Source organism: Mustela nivalis (assembly GCF_964662115.1).
Source record: "Mustela nivalis genome assembly, chromosome: 1".
Classification (NCBI taxonomy): domain Eukaryota; kingdom Metazoa; phylum Chordata; class Mammalia; order Carnivora; family Mustelidae; genus Mustela; species Mustela nivalis.
In genome coordinates, this window is record NC_139020.1 from 182,613,365 (window position 1) to 182,636,351 (window position 22,987).

A 22,987-nucleotide genomic window follows, 5' to 3' on the forward strand; every position below is an offset into this window, starting at 1 on the left:
GCGGCTCGCGTTGCTGGCTGGGCCTGTCCGTGCGTGGTCCCATCTCCGGATGGTGGCCCAGGGAGTCCGGCACGGTTGCTGGAGGCTCAGGGCCCAGGTGGCAGGTCCCACCTGGCTGGGACCTTTTCGAGGCTCCTGGACACTTTCTTTGCTGCTTTCAGGGCAGGGCTGGCGGCTGCTGTCTCTTCCCTCACAGTCTTCATGCAGGTTTGAAGGTAGCGCTGGCCCCCAGTGGGGAGGTCTCTCGAGTTCTCGGGGGGATCTCAGACAACAGCTGTGCTCTTCCCCGGCTGCCTACCGTGTCCACCTGAGGAAGCCCTCCCTCCCTGAGCTGGGGACTCAGACTTCGCAGCAGCCCCCATTCTCGACAGGCCCTTTAGGTGCTCCTGCTGGGCCTCGGGCGGGAGAGCCCACGCATCTGTCGGCACGACTGGCCAGGAGGGTGCTCGCTGGGAGGGGGTTTCCTCTGGCTGCAGGAGGTCCAGGGCATGCCCAGCTGAGCTGTCGTCAGAGAGTCACATGGTGAGGAGGGCAAACTGGAATCTTAGTTCTTTTCATTCCCAGTGTCCAGCCCCACTGTGTCCCCCACCCCCGCAGCAGACTGACCTTTGGATTACACAGCCCAGCAGAAGCAGCGTTCATTCACTCCAGGTGTACTGCAAGGGGCCGGATTTTGGTTTCTGGGAGAACTCTGGGTAGTTACTCTGGAGGTTGTGATCTGAATTGCTTGGAAATAGGAGCCCCTTCTCAAGGGTAGGCAGTCCAGGGGTACAGGGATCCGAAAACCTTGGAATTGACCTTTGAGGACCTGTTTGGGATTTAATGAACCTAGGGCATCTTTCTGATTCTGGCTCAACAACAAGAAGAAATCTGGGCCCTTGCTTAAGGGGCCTGCCCTGCACACCCCGAGGGGCCTTCCCAAGAGGCAGGGGTGCAGCTGACGGTGGCTGCCTCCTGGCTAGTAGGGTGCGTGTCAGCTGCAAAGAGCTGAGGAGCCATCAGGATGGGTGCCCGTTTTCCTGCCCTTTTCTTGTTTCCTTTGGGAATCTTTATCCCCGGTTTGCAGAAGTGGGTGGTAGATCTTAGTTCCAGAGACTGCATTCCCTCCCCTGACTCTGCCTCCCCTCACTAGCACAGTGACCAGTCCCCTCTTGCCCATGAGGCTCTTGTGTGGTCGCCAGAGACAGCCTGGGTCGGACAAGGGGATTCCCGCTGAGCAGCCCAAGGAGCCTTCTCAGGCGAGACAGCGCATGCCCCTGCGACCTGTCGTCACTGTTACATTCTAATAAAGATGAAAGTATTTCATTTCAGAAAGAGGGAAGGCCTGCATACCTCAGGCCCGTAATCTGAGTGCGGGTCGGATTTCCACCTGCCCCTCACGGGACCGACTTATCAGACGGCACTGCTCTAATTGTGTGTTCTCTCCCTCCCATTCCTCCCTTGTGTCTTTTGTTTGTTTGTTTTCTTCCCCGTCTCTGGATGTTTGGAAATGGCAGAACTCTGTTTGGAAACAAGATCAAGTCCGTGGCTAGGAGAGCCTTCTCGGGACTGGAAGGCTTGGAGCACCTGTGAGTATCTCGCCAGACCTTCCCTGACCTACAGGCCTGCCAAATGCGGCTGCCGGGGAAGTCTGCTAGCAATTTAATCACGTCTTTGTAAACCGAGAAACAGCCTATTTGGAAACGCCAGCTGCTTCCTTCTCATTATAAGTCAGCTTCAACTTTGGCCTTTATTTTGCCCATGCCAGGAACAGTCACAGAACATATGGCCAGTCAGTGAGTGCCTAATTAACGGGGCTGCTGTTTGGATAAATTCTGCCCCCCACCCCGCCCCTGCCCTGCTTCCCCATGGCACGGGCCCCTCCACACCTCAGGGCGGGCGCGGTGTCCCAGCCCCGGCTGACCGCACCACGACAGTGGCTTGACAGTGCCGAGCACACCGTGGGCTTAGCTGGGAGGCTTTCTGCTGCCCTGGTTGCCTCTGGGAGGCTGGGGGGGAAGAAGACGGAGCCAGCCCGGAGATACTCGATTCTTGGTCTGTTTTGTCTGGGAATCAAGCTTCACCTGAATTCTGTTGGGAAAGGTTTTGCCTGTTGACTTGCTGAGCGGGCCTCAACCCAGCTTTGATGCTGCCCTTAGGCTCATGTCAGTTCCCCGGGCAGGGATGGCCACGTAGAGTGGACTTGGGACACAGGTCTGGCTAGTACCTGGTGAAAGCAGGACCGTCCTGCAAAGTCCCTGAGCCTCTTGGCTCAAGCACATAGCTGACTCGGCAGAGGGTGCCCAGCGTCGGTTTGGATAAGGAAAGACTCTTCTTTTGCAGGAACCTTGGAGAGAACGCAATTAGATCTGTCCAGTCTGATGCCTTTGTGAGGATGAAGAACCTCAAAGAGCTGTAAGTACCTGGGATTCCCTGGTTAGCACGGGCAGAGAATTCAGAGTGAGAAATGCCTTAATTCTGTGATGCCTCGATTTATATACCAGATGGGGCCGTTCATATGTGTGTAGGCCCCTGGGGGTGGCTTCTGGATTAGGGTCAGCACACCTGGCCTTAAAGGGTCACATAGTATTGTCAGCTTTGTGGGCCAGAGGGCTCTGTCACAGCTGCTGTACCGTCATCATCATAGACAGCAGCCATCAGTAATACACCACTGTATGAGCGTGGCTGTGTGCCCGTAAATTCTTACTTACAAAAAATTGGGCCTGCAGCCTGTAGCTTCCTGACCGCAGCTCTAGAGGACGTGCAATGAATTCTCTTCTAGAAAATAGATAATCATTCCTTTAATGATGTCAAGGGCAGTTCTCATGCTCCTTTTAAAAAAATAGAGCAGCTCTATTGACAGGGGCTTCCTGAAAGAGCGTGTTGGCGGGGGGGCGAGGCCGAGATCACAGGTGGGACGGTCCCAGGAAGCTGCGATCAGTGAAACAGCGCCCAGAGCCCACATCTGCTCCGGGGCCGCCGCAGTGATTCCTGGGCCGAGGTGCTGCCGCCGTAGACCCTGACCACGGCCCCCCCGGGTGACAAGGGTTGGAAGAGCTGGCTGGCGCCCTCGTCTGTGGCCATGGGGCTTGTCTGGGTATTTAGGTGGCAACGTCCGTGCTTCCTTTTTTCCTCCTTACGTTAACCCAGTTCTGCAGACAGTCTAGCTGCAATTTTGATTTCTGAAAGATTTGGCTTTTGGTCCTGGAAGTGCTGACAGAAGGGTAGAAGCCCAAGGCTAGCCGCGTTTGCGTCCTGACCTCATCCTTGTTCCCGAGGCTGCTCCTGCCGGGCCCGAGGGAGAAGTGGGGAAGTCAGAAGGCGTAGTCCCCGTCCTTTAAAAGGAAAGCAGGCCCCTGATGACACGCCTCTGGATAAGTGAGGGGAGGGGAGGCATTTCAGGCACCTGCCTTATGGCATTTATGTAGCTGTGAGATTCAGGCCTGTTGAGTAGATGTTCTTTCTTAGAAGGGTCATGACCTTCAAGTGGTGAGTGTTCACTGTGCATTTCTTTCAACTTTTCTTTGAAACTTTTAATAACCTGATTAAATGGGAAGAGGGTACTCTGGGAGAAAGAGGGAAAGGCAGAGAGATTTTCCTTCTGGCCTCCGTAAAGATGGAGGTTTCCTGAAGTACTTTTATAGTGGCGAAGAACTGGCCCCTTCCAGGTGCTTGGGATCCCCCTCCCCCAGATATGCCTCGGCCTGGTTCTGGAGGCTCAGCCTTGGCCGCCGCCTGGGTTTCCTGCCACTCGCTACATGGACCCAGTGTGCTGGCCCTGGGCCCAGTCCTCTGATGGGAGAAACGGTTAATTCCACTTGGTCGTTTTCGTCCCCCATCTGATCAAGGCAGGTTGTGCCGTGTACTTAGTCATGCTCTGGGTAAATTTCCATTCCATAAGCGATGATTAGAAACACATTTTGACCTGGAATCGTGAAAATGCACTGTAAGCCAGCAGAGTGACGGGACGGCCGGAGGCGGGAGTTGCGGAAAGCGGTGTCTGTTAGCAGCTGACAAGAAGGAAGAGGAGCCGAAATCTGCAAAGCCTTGGGGTTGCTGGCTGTGCCCAGTCCCATCTTCCAGCCTCGCTTCGGTCTTTAAAGGGGTGTGTGTGTGTGGTCGGGGCTCAGTGTCCTTTCTATCTGGCCGGACTTGCTCTCCATCTGTCTTGTTGGTCCTTTTTTTCTTTAGAAAGAGCACTCACGCATGCACGTGGGAACTGTGGGGAGGGGAGGAAGAGGAGAGCCCCAGGCAGGTTCCACGCTCAGCACAGAGCCCGACACTGGGCATGAGATCATGCCCCGAGCTGACATCATTCGGACCTGTTAATTAACCAGCGGACCCACCCGGGCACCCCCGGTCTTGCCGGTCCTGATTCACCCTTCAGGAAAGTCTTCTTTCTTCCCAGAGGACCCTCTCCGTGCCGAGGTGTTGTCTCCTCTGTTGAGGTGGGCTTCACTGGAGAAGGCAGGAAATCCGGAAGCAGGCTAGGCGGGTGCTAGGTGGCGTGAGGCATAACTCTTCCCACACACATTTCTGATCGGCAGTAAGTGTCAGGTTTGCTTTTCTCTCTTTGTTCCTGTGGCTCACATGAAATCCGTCCCTGTTGTCCACCCAAGTACATCAGGTCTCACCGCAGCAGCCCCGTGTCTTCCTCTAGACTTCACTCAGGCTCTCTGACAGCGGGAGAGTTCCTCTCTGTGCGTCACGGACGCAGCGTTTTTGGTGTGTGGTGACAGCCTCTCCGGCCACCACCCACAGCCCCCCTGCAGCAGCTGCCGGTGTCCTGGGCGGGAGTCAGCCACTTCCTCAGTCGTGGCCGTGGGGGCCTTCCTGCCACTGGACTAGCTCCGCAGGTTGATACCTCGAAGAGCAGAGCCACCTGCCCATCAGATACAAATGCACAAATTTTTAAAATAAATAAATAAATAGATAAAATCCAATGCTGATTTAAAGGTCAGATGTGGGCAGACGCCCCAGTTAGAATGGCTTTGAGGTCAGTTGTATCAGTCTTTGAAAAAGCACCTTCTAAAAGTATTTTAATACGAGATAGTTAATCTGGGAATCACGAGGAACAGAACCAAAGAGTAGATTTTCCTGAATGTAGCTAGCAGTGGGTTCTCTGGCTTGCATGTCACTCTTCCCTACTGTTTACTAATTTGACAGTTCTCTCCTTAGAAAGCCCATGTGAAATAGAGGAAAACCAGAAGGTGGCCCATTTGATGTCGTGGTTGACATGTGGGGAAAATGGTGTGTGGAGGAGCTTACTGCTCTCATAGTGGCCCACATGATGCTTGTGGGCTTTCTCAGTATACTTGTGCCCCCTCTTGTCACCGTGTACTAGAGGCAGCTGATGACAGGAGGGCTCATGTGTTTTCTCCCTCGGCCCTGTGGGGTGTGGGCTGGCCTCCATCACTGAGCCCACGGCCTTGAGGTCTTCCAGGAACAGGGCAGCTAGACTCTTCGGTTGACTTATCTTCAAGTGACTCCTCAGGAAGGAATGTCCGCTGAGATGGTGATTCCGATTTCTGCTTGAAAAACTTATCCTCAGTTGCTGAGAAATGAAAAAGAAAATATTCTCTGTTTTGGTTGGAGCCTCACAAAACCAAAATTGTGCATTCTCATGCTCCCTGGGCAGTGGCAATTAACTAACAAGCACTGTTTAGGGAGCGGAGTCCAGTTCTGCCGGCCTCCTGGGTCACGCTGGTGCAGAGACAAAGACACAAACAAGAGGGAACCACGCTGGTGAGGCTTACAGTTTGGAAGTAAGAAAACAGGCAGCCGTGCCAAATAAAAAATCAACAGCAATGTAGAGAAAGAACACTTCTCGGAACTTGTTTCAGATTTAGATCAAAGTCTCAGACTGGGTTTGGAAGCTCCCATGGCTTATCAGGAGAGTGGGAAAAAGCAGGGGGGACGGGGCTTCTCATCTATGTCGGATGGTCAGAGGCTAGAAGAGGTTAGATGGTGCCCGTGGGGTCACTCGAGAGCAGTGAGTGCCCGTCTCTGCGCACACGTGCACTCGGGGTTGTGCTAGCCGTAGGGTCAGTAAGGCCCACAGCGTCTGCTTCACCCAGGGGCTTGTTAGAAAGGACAGATCTCGGCTTCTACCCCAACGTCCTGAGCCCGACCTGCATTTTGTGAAAATCTCCAGGTAGATGGGATGTCCTGCTCTAGGTCACTGGAGAAGAACGGAGAAAAATCTTTTCCCTTCCTAGATTGCTGGTGTTAACAGCGGAAGCTGACCAGAGGTGACAGAGGGGAAGAATCTGTCCACCAACGGGTGTCCCTGTCTTGAGGTCACACCTCCGACACCCCTTTTGTTTCTCTTTCAGCCACATCAGCAGTGACAGCTTCTTGTGTGACTGCCAGCTCCAGTGGCTGCCCACGTGGCTAGTGGCCAGGATGCTGCAGGCCTTGGTGACAGCCACCTGTGCCCACCCCGAAGCGCTGAAGGGCCGGAGCATCTTCTCCGTGCCACCGGAGACTTTCGTGTGCGGTAAGATGGGCCTTTGTGACTTTTCTCATGAGGGGCCGGGAGGCCAAGGAGGAACCCCTCCGTATGGGAGTGACTCCTGTGATCAGAGGAAACCCCGGTTCCTGCTTACCAGTCAGCCATTGGGTGCAACCGATTTCCCACGGAAACCACACATAGTATTTGCTGCAGGGACGCCTCATTCTGTGGTCCTGGGAGGACGTGCCTTTCATCAGAAGGGACAGAAGGGAGCCTGTCCTGCCTCAGTTACAAGTCAGAATAATCAGTTATTGGAAGAAAGTTGTGTTGTCTGAAGACGGCTCTGGTGCCCAGGTTTGGCTGTGAATTTACTCAGTGTAGGAGGCTGGGGTTTTAATGTGTGTTTCTTTCCAGCCCCAGGAATGAAAGGTTAAACACAGGAAGAACAAGTCTCATGAGAACAGTTACTGTAGTAAAAATAATTCCTTGTTGTTGACTTGCACTCTGGCTGTTTCTCCAAACCACTGAAGTCTGCCCTTGTAACCTTATACTCTTTCTTCCTTCTGATTGTTGGAACATGGGTCTCGCCATCTTTTCTTGACCAAGGGTGCTCGGAGTCCCGTGTTTGGTTGCACAGAGCATAGAGAGGCTGGCCGGCTGGAGACAGGGCTCGGGGTCTCTAAGCAGGAGCGAGGGTGGATTCCCAGGCAAGATGGGAGCTCGGGAGCAGGCGTGAGTCCCTCCTGCCTTTTGTCCTCCTGTCTGCCCCCTGCCTTGGGTGTGATGATCCCAACCGGGAGCCACCCTAGCAGTGTGGGGACCCCCGCGATCCACTTCACCCTACTTCTTGGGCAGAGCACCAGCCAGTGTGCCTGCTGCAGTCCGAACACAGGTGCCCCCCTTCCACGCCTCCGCCCGCCACCACCATCACCACTGCTTCTGAAAGTGGGCTTACCCTCCCTCGTGCTGGTCCAGTCCAGCAAGCAGCCCTGAGAGAACACGGAGTGCGGGACAGGCCTCCAGAATGAGCTTTCCTCCGGGCTCCGTGTGCGGCATGTCTGTGCAGAATGTGAAAGTGCCTCCAGCTCCCATTCCCAGGGACAGAGCGTGCAGTCCGCTGTTCACCAGGGACCTGGGCCTTGACCATTCAGTTGTCAATCAGCCTTTCTGAAATGGAGCTTTCTGCGCCTTCCTCCCTTTCCCTGTCCCAGGGCATGGTCTTCCCCTTTGGATGAGCCCCTGTGGGACGTGGGCCCTGCTGCGCCCAGCCTCCGGCCTATGGCCCTGGCGTGTTCGGGGTGTTCTGAGGTGCAGCAGCTCTCTGTGCCACACTGTAGCTCAGGCTCGTGAGTCTTCCTCCTCTTTATAAAATGGAAAAACCAACCGCTTCCCACCCATGAGCATTGCATCAGAAAGTCAGCAAGTGTTGGTGGGGATGGCGAGATGTCCGAACCCTCCTGCACTGCAGGTGGGAATGGAAACCGGCGCGGCCCCTTTGGAACACAGTTTGGGAGTGTCCCCGACAATTAAACATAGGACAACCTCCTAGTTATGTACCCAGGAAAAACAAATATATTTACATAAAACCTGGACACAAATGCTCGTGGCAGCATTCTTCGTAATAGCCAGAGAGTAGAGAGAATCCAGACGCTCATCACTGGGACAGACGAAACAGCACGGCCATGCTCTAGAGTGTTACGGGGCCATGGAAAGGGATCGTTCGTACCACAGATGAACCTTGAAATATTTGAAGTGAAGGAAGCCGGTTGCAAAAGACCAAACCCTTGGATTCTATCTACATGACAAGTCCAGAAGGAGTGAATGTCATGTCCAGAATAGGTCCCCCTTTAGGGGCCGCTGCAGGGGTGGTAGAGAGGTCAGTGATGACTGGTGGCTTAGGGAGGAGGGAGAAGGGATGATGGTTGGAAGGTAGGGAGTTTCTCTTCGAGGGCAAGAAAGTGTTGTTGTATTTACCATGAAGATTATTGTGTCATGATTCTGTAAGTCACTGTGTCAGGTCAGCAATCAGTCGTCTTCAGAATACTGAAGAGTTGTGTAACCCCACTACCATCTACCTGATCATTCTCATCACCTGTAAGGGAAACTGTGTTCACAGCAGTCACACCCTCTGCGCCTCTGTCCCCAGGCCCTGGCAGCCATGACTCTACATTGTATTTCTAGGATTTATCTGTTCTGGATGTTTCATATAAATGGACTCCTATAATATATGGTCTTTAGTGACTAGTTTTTATAACAGCGTAATTTTTTTACTATATATCAGTACTTTTTTTGGAAGAGAGAGAGACCGCGAGCAAGTCATGAGTCCAGGCGGGGGAGGGGCAGAGGCAGAAGGGGGGAGAGAATCTGAAGCAGGCTCCATGCCCAGCACGGAGCCCAACACAGGGCTCGCTCTCATGACCCTGAGACCATAACCAGAGCCGAAATCAAGAGTTTTACTTCTTCCTTTCCAATCTTGATAGCTTTTATTTTTTCTTGCTTGATGGCCCTGGGTAGAGCTTCCAGTGCAGTGCTGAACAGAAGTGGTGAGGGCAGACATCTTTGTCTCTCTTGAGGCGGGGAGAAGCATTCAGTCTTTCACCATGAGATGTGGTGGTGTGCGTTTTTCATAGATGACCTTTTTTGGTTGAGGAATGCCCTTCAATTTGTAATTTGTTGAGTATTTTTATCGTAAGGGGTGTTGGATATTGTCAAATATTTTTTCCACATTTGCTGAGGTGATCAATGGGATTTTTTCCCTTTACTGATATGGTGTATTACATTGATTTTTGGACATTAAACCAAACTTGCATTCCTGGGATAAATCCAGCTTCATCACGGTCTATAATCCTTTCTGTATGTTGTAGGATTTTGTTTGCCAGTATTTTTATATTGTTGAAGATTTTTGCATCTGTACTCATAAAGGTCTATAGTTTTGTTTTTGTCTAATTTTATCATCTGGGGATACTTGACTCATACAGTGGAGTCTAAAAATGTTCACTTCTCACCTGTCTTTTTGGAAGATTAGGTGATGGATTAGTGGTAATTACTCTTTAATTTTGGGTAAAATTTACCCAAAATTTGAGTAGTAGTCATTTGAGTCTGGACTTTTCTTCGTGTGAAGTTTTAAAATTATTTATTCTGTTTCTTTACTTGTTACTGTCAATTCAGATTTTGATTATTCTTGAGTCAGTGTTGGTAGTGTATTTTTCTGAGTTTGTACGTGTATGATGTTTTCTCATTTGTTGGCACACAGAGGAGTCATAGTATTCTTGCTGATGTCTGTAGGCTTAGTTGTAATGTGCCTTGTTTTTTTTCCCTAATTTTAGTGTCTGAAGTCTTCTCCCCACTTCTCCACTGTACAAGTCTACAGTTTCTTCAATTTTGTTAGTATTTTCAAAGAATTAACATTTGTTTTCATTGATTCTTCCCCCTTCTATTTTTCTCTTATTTATTTCTGTTCTAATCACTATTTCCTTCTCTTTGGTTTGGATATAGCTTTGTTTTTCTGATTTCTTAAAAATGATAATGTTACTAATTTGAGATCTTTCTTAATGTAGGCATTTACAGCTCTAAATCTGCCTGGAAGCACTGTTAGGCTGCAGCATTTAAGTTTTGGTATTTGTTTTCACTTTCATTCACCTCAAAATACTTTCTAATTTCTCTTACGATTTCTTCTTTTACTTAAGAAGTATCATGTAGTTTCCAAAAATTAGACTCTCAGTATTCCTTGATACTGATTTTTTACTTCATTTTATTGCCATTAAAGACACTTTGTATGATTTCTGTCTTTTTTTAAATGTATTGAGATTTGTTTGTAGCCTTATATATGGTTTCTGTTGGAGAACGTTCCATGTGCAACTGAAGATGTTTATTCTGCTGCTGTAGGGTGGAATGTTCTGTAGATATCTGCCTGATAGGTCTGTTTGGCTTATCGAGTCATTCAGGTTTTCTCTTGCCTTGCTGGTCTTCTGCCTCATGGTTTTATCCGATCATTGAATGTGGAGTATTGAGTTCTACAAACTACTGTTGCGTATATGTTTCATGTTTAGGTCTTGGGATGGACTGTTTTATATTATAAAAAATGACTCTTTGTCCCTAGTAACCATTTCTGTCCTAAAGGCTATTTTATCTGATATTGGTGTAGACACTGTAGCTTTCTTTTTGGCAACTATTTCCCTATTTGTGACCTTGACTCAAAAATGTATCTCTTAACAAGAAAGCATGTAGCTGGGTCATGGGTTTTTTTAATCCATTTTGGAATCTTGCATTTTGACAAGAGGGTTTAACTGATTGGTTTAATGTAACTACTGATAAGACAATTCACTCCGTGCTATTTGCTTCCTGGGCATCTTTTTGTTGTTGTTGTTCCTGTGTTTCTTCATTACTGACTAGTTTCATATTAGGTATCTTCTGATATACCATTTTAATTCCCTTCTGTTTATCTTAGTATTTTTTGAGTTATTTTCTTAATGACTGTGTAAGGACTATAATTAACATCTTAAAACAATCTACTTCAGATTAAAAATAAAATTAACTTCAGTAGTATGCAAAATTTTGCTCCTACTAAGCTCCATTTGTGGAGACCCTCCTTTGTGGTGTGGTTATCATATAAATTACATCTTTATTTATCACAGGCCTGTCAACACAGTTTTGTGATTATTGCTGTATAGTTGCCTTTTACATCAGATAAAAGAGCATTACAAAAATATGCTGTACTTGCATACTTACATATGTAGTTACTTTCATGCTGCTTATTTCTTTGTGTGGATTTTGGTTACTATGTGTCCTTTCATTTTAGCCTGAAGGATTCCCTTTAGTATTTCTCGTAGGGTAGGTCTGGTAGCAGCGAATGCTGTCAGGTTTTTTGTTTTTAAATATGAGAGTGATTTAGTTTCTTCTTCACTTTTGAAGGACGGTTTTGCTGGATACAGATTTCATAGCTGACCAGTCTCTTTCAGTGCTTTGAAAATACCTCCTTCCTCACCTCCATGGTTTCTGATGAGAAATCAGCTGTTCACGTCACGGAGGATCCCTTCTGTGTTGGGTGCAGCTCTCCTGTTCAAGATTCTTTGGCTTCTGACAGTTTGACTATTAAGTTTCTGGGTGGGGATCTTTGACTTTATCTTTTTTGGGTTTGTTGAACTTCTTGGATGGGTAGGTCCCTGTTTTTCACCAAATTTGGGACGTTTGGGGTCATTATTTCTACAAATACTGTTTCTGTCTCCTTCTTCTTGGACTCGCATTATTTGTATGCTGTGATGCTTTGATGTCCCACAGGTCTCTGGGACTGTTCTCAGCTAACTCCACGGCTTTCTGTTTCTTAGACTGGATAGTTTCGATTTCACCAGCCCTTCTGCCTGCTCAGTGGGGCTACTGAGACCTTCTAGTGAATTTTTAATTTCAGTTATTATACTTTTAAACTCCCAAAGTTATATTTGGTTTACTTCTACAATTTTTAGTTCTTTATTGGTGGTGTGTGTTTGCTGGGAAAGTGTTCTGACACTTTTCCTTTCATTTTCTTAGACATGATTTCTTTTAGTTTTTTGAAGATATTTTATAAAGCCAATGTAAAGTTTTTATTTAGGTCCAAGATCTAGGCTTCCTCAAGAACAGCTTCCATTGACTGCTCCTCCCCACCCATTTCTTTGTTTTATAGTTTATTGGAAACTGAGCCTTTAAAGTCATGTGGCAACTCCAGAGATCAGCTTCTCCTTCCGTCTTGCTCCTGGTTTGCTGTCGTTCTGTTTATTATTACGATTTGTTGAGTGACTTTCCTGGACAAAGACTGTAATCTCTTCATGTGGCCACTGAAGTGCCCCCTGGTTTGCTGAGGACTGGACAGAGACTCCTTCAGTCACCTCAGAAGGTCTCCTGTCCTTTGCCCAGCATCTCTGGTGTGCTGAGGACATGTGACCACTTCTGTTGGCACTGATTTGTAATCACAGGTGGGAAGTGAGGCTCCTCCCAGGGCTTTCTTGGGGAAGGCAGATAGCCCTGTGCCTGCACGTGGCCTTCTAGAGCTTTAGGAGCATGTGGGACCTTTTCATTGACTGCTTTCTTTTCCTTTTTGGTTTCTGGGCCAGCCTCCTGCGGGCTCCAGTGGATACTGCCTCACCTCTAGGGGCTGCTCATTTCTGTCATGTGACTTGGACCAGGGTTTCCTTGCTGAGCCCACCACATCAGGTCAAATAATGCCAAAGGATGGGGTCCGTGTGGGGCCTCCACAGCCATTCTGCCCCTCTCGGTGGTCACTAGGCTGCCAGGTTTTAAGGCTACCACAAAGCTGGGCAGAGAGGCATGGAACTTAAGCTGAATTAGATGCCACAAAGCTCATGTTCCTTCTTGAGATTCAGGCATTTTCTTGAGTCAACCTTCCATGAGTTTGTTACAGCCTTTGCTTGTTACAGCCTTCCAGAATTCTGAAAAAGTTGATTACAACCACTTTGCCAGTATTATTGTGGCTTTAATGGAGGTACAGATTTTTGGAAGAGTTTGTCTCGCGTTCTGGAAATGCTTCTCACTCCCCGCCTCTTGGCGTGAAGTTGGTGGGTAGGGTCTGTGCATTCCCGACTGACGGGTCCTCACTGTCTGTTAGTGTGTTTTGTAAGATGAGCAAGTGAAGCAAATTCTCCCGGAAACTCTTGAAATGCCTGCTTTGGTGCAGGAGCACTGGCGGACGGGTTTGTAGTCCGGAGGTGTGGTCACAGAGGTGACCCCTGCTCAGGGGTTTCTCATCAGAGAAGGCCAGAGATCCCCTGTTCGATTCGCTCACAGTGTCTGGTGGAGCTGAGGACGAGCAGATAGATACCCTGCAAGACGCGGTCCCTCTGTGTCCGGAGAGCCCGGGCGGGAGGCTCTTCAGTGTGGCTCTCCTCTCCGCAGATGACTTACCGAAGCCCCAGATCATCACCCAGCCGGAGCCCACCATGGCCGTCGTGGGCAAGGACATCCGGTTCACGTGCTCAGCGGCCAGCAGCAGCAGCTCCCCCATGACATTTGCCTGGAAGAAGGACAACGAGGTCTTGGCCAACGCCGACATGGAGAACTTCGCCCACGTACGCGCGCAGGACGGGAAGGTGATGGAGTACACCACCATCCTGCACCTGCGCCGCGTCACCTTCGGGCACGAGGGCCGCTACCAGTGCGTCATCACCAACCACTTCGGCTCCACGTACTCGCACAAGGCCAGGCTCGTCGTGAACGGTAAGGCAGCTCTCTTCACGTGGGCGCGAGTCCTCTTACGCCGCGCGCGGCTCTCCATGACCGTGTCAGAAGGATGCGGCCCCGAGACGCATGAGCCTCATGGGACACTGGCGTCATGGCTGTTGCTGGTGTCATTGGTGCCGGGGGCCCCAGAGCAAGTTCTGGAGGTTGAAGGGTTGTTATCAGCGATTTACCTATTTCTAGTGACTTTTTTTTTTTTTTTAAAGATTTTATTAATTTATTTGACAGAGAGAAAGATCACAAGTAGGCGGAGAGTCAGGCAGAGAGAGAGGAGGAAGCAGGCTCCCGCTGAGCAAAGAGCCCGATGCGGGGCTCGATCCCAGGACACTGAGATCAAGTCTAGTGACTTTTTAAAATCCAGTTATTATGTTAAATGCAATGATGGGCCCAAGCCTCATATTTTTATCCATTTATTATTCTCCACAAACCATGATTCCAGCGTCCAGATTCCCAGCATACCCGACTGTGGGGAAAGTCCTGCCCTCTGAGCTTTGGAGCCCCTCCAGGTGGCTTTTCTCAGGGCTGCCAGCCGTCACCGTTGAGGGCGGAAGAGGAGCCGACAGCTAGAGCGGTTGAGCGGCCCCCCACCGTAACCTGGTTTTTAAGCCTTCAGTTATTAAGTGCTAGAACCGGGGTCCCGAAGCCCTTAAAGGCCACCGGAAAACCCATTCTCTACCCCACACGTGGCCTGTGGTCTTGGCTTATTCTGATGGAGTCGTCTGTATCAGAAGCTCCGTGACCTGTGAGACTTGTTGCCGAAGCCCGACGGGAACCGCAGTGGTACCCTGCTGGGTGCTGGCCGCTGGCTCGGGGAGCGGAGCAGAAGGAAGCTGGCTGACCGCCCCAGCTGGCGAGCGTCCAGTGATGGGGCCTGACACCGCCTCTCTGCCTCTGTTTCCCCAAGAGGGAGGGGCCCTCCCATTGCCCTGCCCAGGGCAAGGGCATGTCCTCCTTCCCCCTGTCTTTATGTCCTGTTGGAGCAGATCCCTGTGTCTCCCGGGCTCTGTTCTGGTGGTTAACGAGGGCAGGCATCCGTGCCCGGTATTTATGGGCTGTCGCCCATGGACAGATGGCCATGGGAGGGGGCACTAGGCAGCCTCGGGTTCACAAGAGCGAGCCATGGACGGGAGAGGCTGGCTGTTTGGGGGAGCCAACTGCTCCTCTCCCAGGCGGTGGGAGCAGGTCAAGGCAGATGCCGGCACAGACGGCGGGGAGGGGACAGACACCCACCAAGCAGGGGGGCTCTTCGCCAGAGGACTGTCCCGGCTTTTGGTCTAGCTCTTCCTTCCCGCAAGCCTGATGGTCTGTTTTTTGCAGTGCTGCCATCCTTCACCAAAATACCGCACGATATTGCCATCCGGACTGGCACCACGGCCCGCCTCGAGTGTGCCGCCAGCGGCCACCCTAACCCACAGATCGCTTGGCAGAAGGACGGAGGCACGGACTTCCCCGCCGCACGTGAACGACGCATGCACGTCATGCCCGACGACGACGTGTTTTTCATCACGAATGTGAAGCTGGAGGACATGGGCGTGTACAGCTGCACTGCCCAGAACTCGGCCGGCATCGCTTCCGCCAACGCCACCCTGACAGTCTTCGGTCCGAGCACTCACACCCTGAGTCTAGGAGGCCATGCATGCGTGGAGGGGGCAAGGGGTCACCCCTTCTGGGCACCTGGTTGTGGCCGCGTGGGCTGTGCTGCTTACCTTTGCGTAAAATGTTCAGGAAAATGTTAGAAAACAGCACAACAAGTGGTTCTTTTTTTAAGGGAATATTTTCTGTAGGGCTTTCATGGAACATTCTGACTGCCCTTTGACTTGGGCTGGACGGGGGCTGGGTGGGTGGGGTCTCCCGCTGGAGAGACACACAAGCCAGGCACAGGACAGGTGGGGGAGAGAAGGGGCTTCTCTGTGGCTCAGGAGTTCCTCCTCCTCCAGAACGGTCAGGATATGGTCAGTTTCAGGTCTCCCAAAAAGCTCTGATCCAAGATCTATCCAGAAGGCAGGGCAGACCCCCAGAATAACCATCTCCTCTGACTTACTGCAGAAACCCCATCGTTGGTGGTGCCCCTGGAAGACCGTGTGGTGTCCACAGGAGAAACGGTGGCGCTCCAGTGCAAAGCGACCGGGAACCCTACGCCCCGCATCACCTGGTTAAAGGGGGGCCGCCCCCTGAGCCTCACCGAGCGGCACCACTTCACGCCCGGCAACCAGCTGCTCATTGTTCAGAACGTGGTGGTGGAGGACGCGGGCCAGTACACGTGCGAGATCTCCAATACCCTGGGCACGGAGCGCGCGCACAGCCAGCTGAGCGTCGTGCCCGCCCCCGGCTGCAGGAGGGACGGCGGCACCGTGGGCATCTTCACCATCGCCGTGGTGTGCAGCATCGTCCTGACGTCGCTGGTCTGGGTGTGCATCATCTACCAGACCCGGAAGAAGAGCGAGGAGTACAGCGTCACCAACACAGGTCAGCCACTGCTGGCGAGGAGGCAGGGTGCCTCGGGCCTGTGCACGGCGGCCGCGTGCTGGCTTGTCACCGCAGTGACCTCCTGGGGTCATGCCTCTGCTTGTGCTGGCTCCCTCACCATCCCTGTGTGCCCGCTCACACTCTCTCGGACTCAGACCTCCAACGGCTGTGTCTGTTACACCCAGGTGGAAAGTGAGGCTGAGCTGGGCCCCCTGGACCATCTCTCCGCACTGCTTGGGTGGCTGCCGTTGGGAGAAGCTTGTGTCTGGGCCTGATCGCACATGGGTGTTCTCACGTCTTGTTCCCACGGAGGACGGGGACACCTGCTATCTGACTGTCCTGTCTCCTTGCAGATGAAACCATCGTGCCACCGGATGTTCCAAGCTACCTCTCGTCTCAGGGAACTCTTTCGGACCGGCAGGAAACTGTGACTAGGACTGAGGGTGGCCATCAGGCCAACGGGCACATCGAGAGCAACGGTAAGGCCTCGGAGCCCGATGCGACCCTGTCCTCAGGAGCCCCCCGCCCCTGCCCAGGGCAGATGCATGGTCTCATGCTGAGCGCATCTGACATTGAAGGCTGGCAGACTCGAGCCTTCTGTTGGGGTTTTTTGGCCCTACCCTGTGCATGTTGTTAAAAAATCTAGCTCCAGAAAGTTGATCTGTTGGGCTCAGCATCTCCTGGTCAGGATAAGGTAGGATTGAATAAGCTGCAAAGGACATTACAGGCCCTGAAACCAGTCCATTTGTTGAGTAAGGGCTGGGCCCAGGCCTGCTCTGTGGTCCATCTCTGCTACCAGAAAGCTCTCCCAGGGTGAGCTACCGCTACAGGGGAGATTGCGTGCTTATGGGGGGCACGTCTGTCCTCCCAGGCACCGCTCCCCGGCACAGCCTGAACACTCTGAAAGGCCTGCCTGCGGGGGTGGCTTGTGTTACCAATGCTCCTGCTGGTCAGCAGGCACCCACCTTAAAGACTATTGTCAAGAGGACTGTTCTGTAGTTCCTGCTGCTTGTTCTCATCAAGCTTCCTCTGACCAGCTGAGCCCATCATTTCTAACTGTGGGAATCTACTGCAGGTACTTGTCCAAGGGACGCCAGCCTCTTCTCAGAGGCGGACGCTCACGGCATCATGTGCAGGCCGCCGAAGCTGTGCGTGGGCTCGAACAAGGAGCCCTGGACCGTGATGGAGAAAGCGCCGCAGAGGCTGGGGCCACAGAAGACGGGTAAGAGCTGCTCTCTCCTCGGCAAGAGTTTTCCGTTCTCAAAATAAAAATTCAGGTAGACCTGTTCATGAAATGAAAGCAAGAGATGTGTTATGGGTCTAGGTCTGTCTCAGAATCTGGTATTAGGTGTATGAACAGAAAGCTGGGGCCTGGCTCTCCTGATTCCGAGGTAGCAGGTCTCTTACATCAATCTGTGGGGTGGTAAGCCTGGCCTTGAACTTTCCAGATTTGTAAAGGAAAAGGCCAACCTGAAGCACCTTTTCACCAGGCCTATTTTTGAGGCTGTATTTCTAATTACTCTGAAGACTCCTGACAGCACATGGTGTGTCATGCGGTGGGAATTTTTTTCTGTGATGGAAGAGTAGGACCACTTTCTCTCATGAAGCAATTCCTCTGAACTGTTGAGACACGGAGGGCCCATTCTTCCTTAATGGCTTGGTATCTACCCAGTCCTCCTCCTGTAACCATGCCTGGGAGAGAGGGGAGGTTTGAGAGAGTTGGTCGAAGCAGGGCTGTGGCCTCCCAGCCTCCCTATGCAGCCAGCTCCCACTTCTTGGCGGGGATGCACAGCTCCGGGGCGGTGGCTGTGATCCTTCTCTGCTCGGTCCTGCAGAGCACAGCAGCCCGGTGGCCTGCGGGGACGGCAACCCTGGTGTGGACGGTTACTCCAAGGAGCAAGCTTTCCGTCCTCCGCCTGTGACCAGAGAGAGTACACAGCCAGGCACACTCAGTAGCCAGGAGTCCAGTCAGACACACCGAGAACATTCTCTGCCACCTCTAACCAGTGGGACTGCTGACGGGTCCCGCGCCGACTGCAGGGGGTCCCTCTACCCCAGTAACCACGACAGAATGCCGACATCCTTGAAGAAAAAGCCACTGGCGCCTCCAGATGGGAAAGGTAGACGTTCAAGGCCTTCCAGGGTGGCACCCGCAGTGGGGTGGGGGCGGGGAAGAGGCCAGCCTGGAGCTCTGACGCGCCCCTTCCTTTCTCACAGGGGCCTCTCCGTGGACTTTGGCAAGGTTGTGTGAGCCGGACTCGAGAGACCTCCAGCCTCCCTCGACATTAACTCCAGGTAGTCCCGAGCTCTCCGAAGCCACCTCGGGCTTTCCTGACGTCCCCAGTGAAAGCCAGCACTTGCTTCTTTCCAACGGACACCTCCCCCAGGTGTGCGACGCCAGCCCTGAGTCCCCAGTGCTGACAGGACAGCCTCCAGGGAAACGGGGCGTGCCCCTGCTCTTTCCCCCGAAGATCTAGGCTTGGTCTACCTCAGCTCTTGTGTCCGTCTCTACAGGAAGGAGAGGTAGTAGGAGAGGCTGTAAGGAAGCTTGAGTTCAAGCGTCACTGATGTGTACAGAGTTTTTAAACTTCCAAGTGGAGTGTCCGTGGTTTAAAGGACTTGCAGCTGAAGCCCAGAACCGCAAGAGGCTGTTGTGTACAAAAGCAGAAAAGTATTTGATACCCTTGTACATAAGAGTTTTCGGAGATTTCCTATATATTATATATCTTTTGCAGAGGCTATTTTAATCTTTAGTGCATGGTTAACAGAAAAAAAAAAACCGTACAATTTTGACAATATTATTTTTCGTATCAGGTTGCTGTTTAATTTTGGAATGGGGGGCGGGGAAGAGTTCTGGTGCCTTAATGCATGGATGGAATTTGTAGAAGCTAAAAACATTTGCTCCCAGGAGTTTCTGGAGGGCGGGGCGGAAGGGAAGTCCTGGCGTTTGCCTTGCACTTCCCGGGACAGCCCCCCAGGATACGGCGCAGCCCGGGCCCTCCTTCAGGTGCACGGGCTTCCACGTCCCATCATCACTCACGTGGGGGTGCTCCCGCAGCTCGCCTCCCTGCGGCGTCCTGAGATGCCCGTGTCGCCCTGGACCTCTGCCCTCCAGGCTTTTGTAAGTTGGAGTTCCTTGCCAAGCAGAAGGGGGGGGGTTGTTGATCTACCACAAGCCTTCGTTCCAAACAACGAAGCACTGCCCGCCTGCCTTCCCTGAGAAAAGCAGATGTGGTCGTCGGTCTCACTCGATTGTCCTTTGAGGCTTATTTTACTAAGATAGAGGCTGCTCGTGTTGGTACCTGTGGATTTTTCAATAGTGATGTTTTAGTTCAGCCAATAGAGTTCACGTGACATTGACCATGGGGGAGAAAAAGGGTCGAGTCCCTCCTTTTCAGGGCTAGCTTCTCTCTGCTGAGGATCCGGAGCAGGTCTGTCCACGTCCTTCCCTCACACAGACAGACCCGGGCTGGGGCTGTAACAAGTCAAGGCCCCTGGCCGGGGTGTATTTGCACTTTCGAGACCTGTAGCTAACCATCTTGTAAGTGCCAATGTGTATTTCAGGAAAAATTACATTGAAACAAGGTCCTTAAAATATCTCAGAAAGCAAGTTCCTTTAGCCCAAAAGCTGAAGGTACAGACTGACAAAATGGTTGGTAAAATTTTACTCTCCGGTGTCATCACTGTTCTAAAAGGTAAGCACATTTAGAATTGTGTTCTCGACAGTCAGCTGATTGTTACTTCCACAAAATCTGTGAATTTGCTGCTTCTGAGAGGCAATGTGAAAGAGGAAGTATTACTTTTATGTACAAAGTTATTTATTTATAGAAATTTTGGTACAATGTACATTGAAAAACATGTAAAATACTGAAGTGTCTAACAAACAGCATTGAAGTGTCTAAAATAAAGGTTCATTTATAAATGTTGATTGTGTGGCTGGGGGCATTCTTCTACCCACCGTTTCTCCCCCTTCCCTTCCAGAAACTCCCTTAAAATAAAATGCAGTTACGCTGCCTTTGATTATGTTGTCCCAAAAAGGGGAAAATTTCTTCTCAGCAAAGCAAAATCCTATACTTCTTTGCTGCAGGGAAGATACACCGCCCCTAGATTCCTGAGATTTCTGTCTGAATTCTTCTTCCACCTGGAGCGTATTAGTCAAGCTCCGCAACAGTGACCTCCACATGTCGTTTCCAGTACTGCACAACAACCCTTCCCGACGGGCACGAAGAGCCGCGCTCACTCTCCCAGCCAGCCCCGGCCCCTCCTTTGGGTCTCACATGGAGGAGCGTGGAGTGGGGCTCAGGTCCTCAGTGGGCCCACCGCGCGCTCCTGCGCCGAAGCCAGCCAGTCCCACTGAGGCCCTGAGCAGCAACTGCTTGCTTTCTCGCACACACCATGTGGGCTGCCAGACGCTTCTCTGTAAGATAATACAATCGTGTTTTTTAGGGGAAATCTGGGGGTAATTAAGAGCAGCAGCATGGCTGCCCATAAGGCCTGCCTGCACCTGCAGGTCACTGTTTCTCAACAAAGCCCTAAGCTTCCCCAGGGGGAGACACCCAGCCCCAGGCCCCACTTTCCCTCTGAGTCCCCTTCCTTCCTGCTCCCGGTCCAGCCCCACCATCTCTGCCTCCTGCGCTCGGTCCGCTAGGGGTGGGGGCAGGAAGTGGGAGATCGGCTACAGATCAAATGAAGGCTCCAAGCAGCCTGGACTCAGCATCAACACATGGCTTTATTCGGGGGACTGAGGACAGGGTTGAGAGTACCGCTGTGGCCTGCGTTCCCTGTGAGCGTGCCAGCCAGACGACAGCGGGGAAGACATTCTCAAGGTCCCCAAGGTCCCCGTCTTCACACATTGGAGCCTGGGGCGGAGGACCACACGGCTGCTCCCATGGCACCCTTTTTCTTGAGAGCCGAGCAGGCGGCACCGTCCCTGCTTCAGGGCCTCTCTCTGCCAACTTCCAACAGCAAGCTGCGGGTTTGCTCATAAGCACCAAGAAAGATGAAACCTCCCAGACTGACGGCTGCCATTCGAGGGAAGACACCTGCAAATAATCTGGGGAAGGAAAAAGGCAGGAGGAAAGATTCCTTTTAAATCGGTGTGTGTAAAAAAGGTTAAATTCCAACACCCACAGCCTGCTCCGCTCAGCACACTGCGCTCATTAACCCCGCACAGCACTTAGAGCACGTGCTCTTTCCTCCCAGAATGGCACTAAATTACATTCCCAAGTAGACCTGTTGAAGTTTGGGCCCAGCTGTTTGTGGGCTAACATGGCTAAATACCAAACAGCTTACTTGTGAGCCTTGCAATTAAGTCCAGTAATTAGTCAAGAAAGACTAACTCTGTCCCCACAACAGGACTGCTGAAAACGTCCAGACCGCTTCTGTCTGTGGGAGACGGTAAGGCAGTCCAGGGTCTGACTCCGGGGCACGCATGGCCGCGGCCGCCCCCCACCCACCGCCGCCCCCGGCCAAGAAGGGAAGGTAGGCTCTGGAGCTGGAGCAGCTTTTCCCCGACAGCTCTGCCGCTCCTCCCAGGACTTGGTTGCATTTTGTCCTTAGAGGCCCACAAATGTGATGCCACAACAGGAAAGTGAATCTCCATGCATTCCCTGTTTGTCTTCTCCCCGGAGGAAGGACCAGAAAGGCCAACAGTCTGGGGACAGCACCTCCTCGAAGGTTCAGGCCCCACGCACCCCACAAGGCCGGTCGGAGGAGTGACTTCAGAAGAATCAAAGGCAAAGAAAACAGTGTTACGGGGGACGCAGACCGGAGGTTCCCTCGAAAAGCCAACCTGTGGCTGTGCACAGGTGTCTGTTCAGAGATGGTCCTCAAGGCACTGCCGGTACCAGCGCGACCGCACAGAACCACCTCGTGGGCAGCCCATGGGGGCCGAGACACACACCTGTGCGGTGGGTTCTGCCACAACTCCCCGAGCTGTACCTGTGAGCATGGCAAGGTGGTGAGCATCTATTCCAACACCTCAACCTTCTCTGGAGGGCAAGACTAGAAACATTCCCTGCCTTTCTAGGATAACTGAGCCTTTTTACCAAGAGTATTCTATAAAGCAGTAAAAATCAGGACCAGTGGGTTAGCAGTGAGGACACTTTGGACCCAGTCTAGGGAAGAAAAGTGAAAATGGCCAGGTTATGTGAAAAGGACATAACCTCTAAGACAGAGGAGAAACAGCACAGTAAGCTCAACAGGGACTGGCCAAGGAAGCAGACAGGAGGGACCACCCCCCCCCCCGCCCGCCCCCTCATTTCTGCATGGCTGCTGGGATAGGTCAGGCACCTCCCCTGTGAGTAGCACTCAGCACTTCTGAGGAAGACAGACTTAGCATTAGCGGGCCCTTTTATTAGGGAAGTAGGGATTTAAATCATTAAAATACTTCAGATAAGATGAGAACCTCTTGTTCTTGTCCAGAGGTAACCATGAAAGCTATACAAGGAGAAAAGTTGTTTAGCTCGGCACCATGCACCCTGTTTTTTGCGGGAGGTGGTAGGTGAGGACAGAGACTCACCCATTACCGCTCAGAGGCCCCTGCGACCTTCTGGCCTGACACGCAGCTGACCCTTCTTGGCCCTGCCTGCACAGAGAAGGGTGCCAGGAGGGAGGTCAACGGAAGACCACCTGTGCCATGAAAGCCAGCCAGCCTCCCTCCCTCCCTCCGAAGCAGACATTTCTGAAACCTGGGCCTTGGTTCAGCTTTTGCTGCCGATGAACTCCACTGCTCCTGGCACAGGGCAGATGGAAGCAGTTTACGGTTTCACTAGATGACAATTGGATCTATTAACGTAATTACAGCCTTACGGCGGAGTCGTTTGTGCAGAGGGAGGCCGGAGCAGAGGGGGCTGTGCTCTCCGG

At 51.9% G+C, this 22,987-nt stretch overlaps 2 protein-coding genes across 5 annotated transcripts in view; one reads left to right on the forward strand and one right to left on the reverse strand.

The window, feature by feature from the left end:
* Positions 1–20,049, forward strand: part of LRIG1 (leucine rich repeats and immunoglobulin like domains 1) — a 109,106-nt gene extending 89,057 nt beyond the window's left edge. Inside the window, exons 10-19 of the mRNA XM_082726895.1 lie at positions 1,497–1,568; positions 2,323–2,394; positions 6,315–6,478; positions 13,316–13,636; positions 14,975–15,256; positions 15,704–16,123; positions 16,477–16,602; positions 17,199–17,345; positions 17,959–18,243; positions 18,341–20,049. Coding sequence (XP_082583021.1) covers positions 1,497–1,568; positions 2,323–2,394; positions 6,315–6,478; positions 13,316–13,636; positions 14,975–15,256; positions 15,704–16,123; positions 16,477–16,602; positions 17,199–17,345; positions 17,959–18,243; positions 18,341–18,600 — 2,149 coding nt within the window. The 3' untranslated portion in view covers positions 18,601–20,049. The remainder of the gene's footprint in view (positions 1–1,496; positions 1,569–2,322; positions 2,395–6,314; positions 6,479–13,315; positions 13,637–14,974; positions 15,257–15,703; positions 16,124–16,476; positions 16,603–17,198; positions 17,346–17,958; positions 18,244–18,340) is intronic.
* Positions 14,057–22,987, reverse strand: part of SLC25A26 (solute carrier family 25 member 26) — a 133,516-nt gene continuing 124,585 nt past the window's right edge. For 2 of the 4 annotated variants that reach the window (XM_082726907.1, XM_082726906.1), the window contains one exon: positions 14,057–21,176. In XM_082726907.1, the coding sequence (XP_082583033.1) occupies positions 20,806–21,176 (371 nt within the window). In that variant the 3' untranslated portion in view covers positions 14,057–20,805. The remainder of the gene's footprint in view (positions 21,177–22,987) is intronic. The other 2 variants (XM_082726909.1, XM_082726908.1) reach the window with 1 other exon arrangement.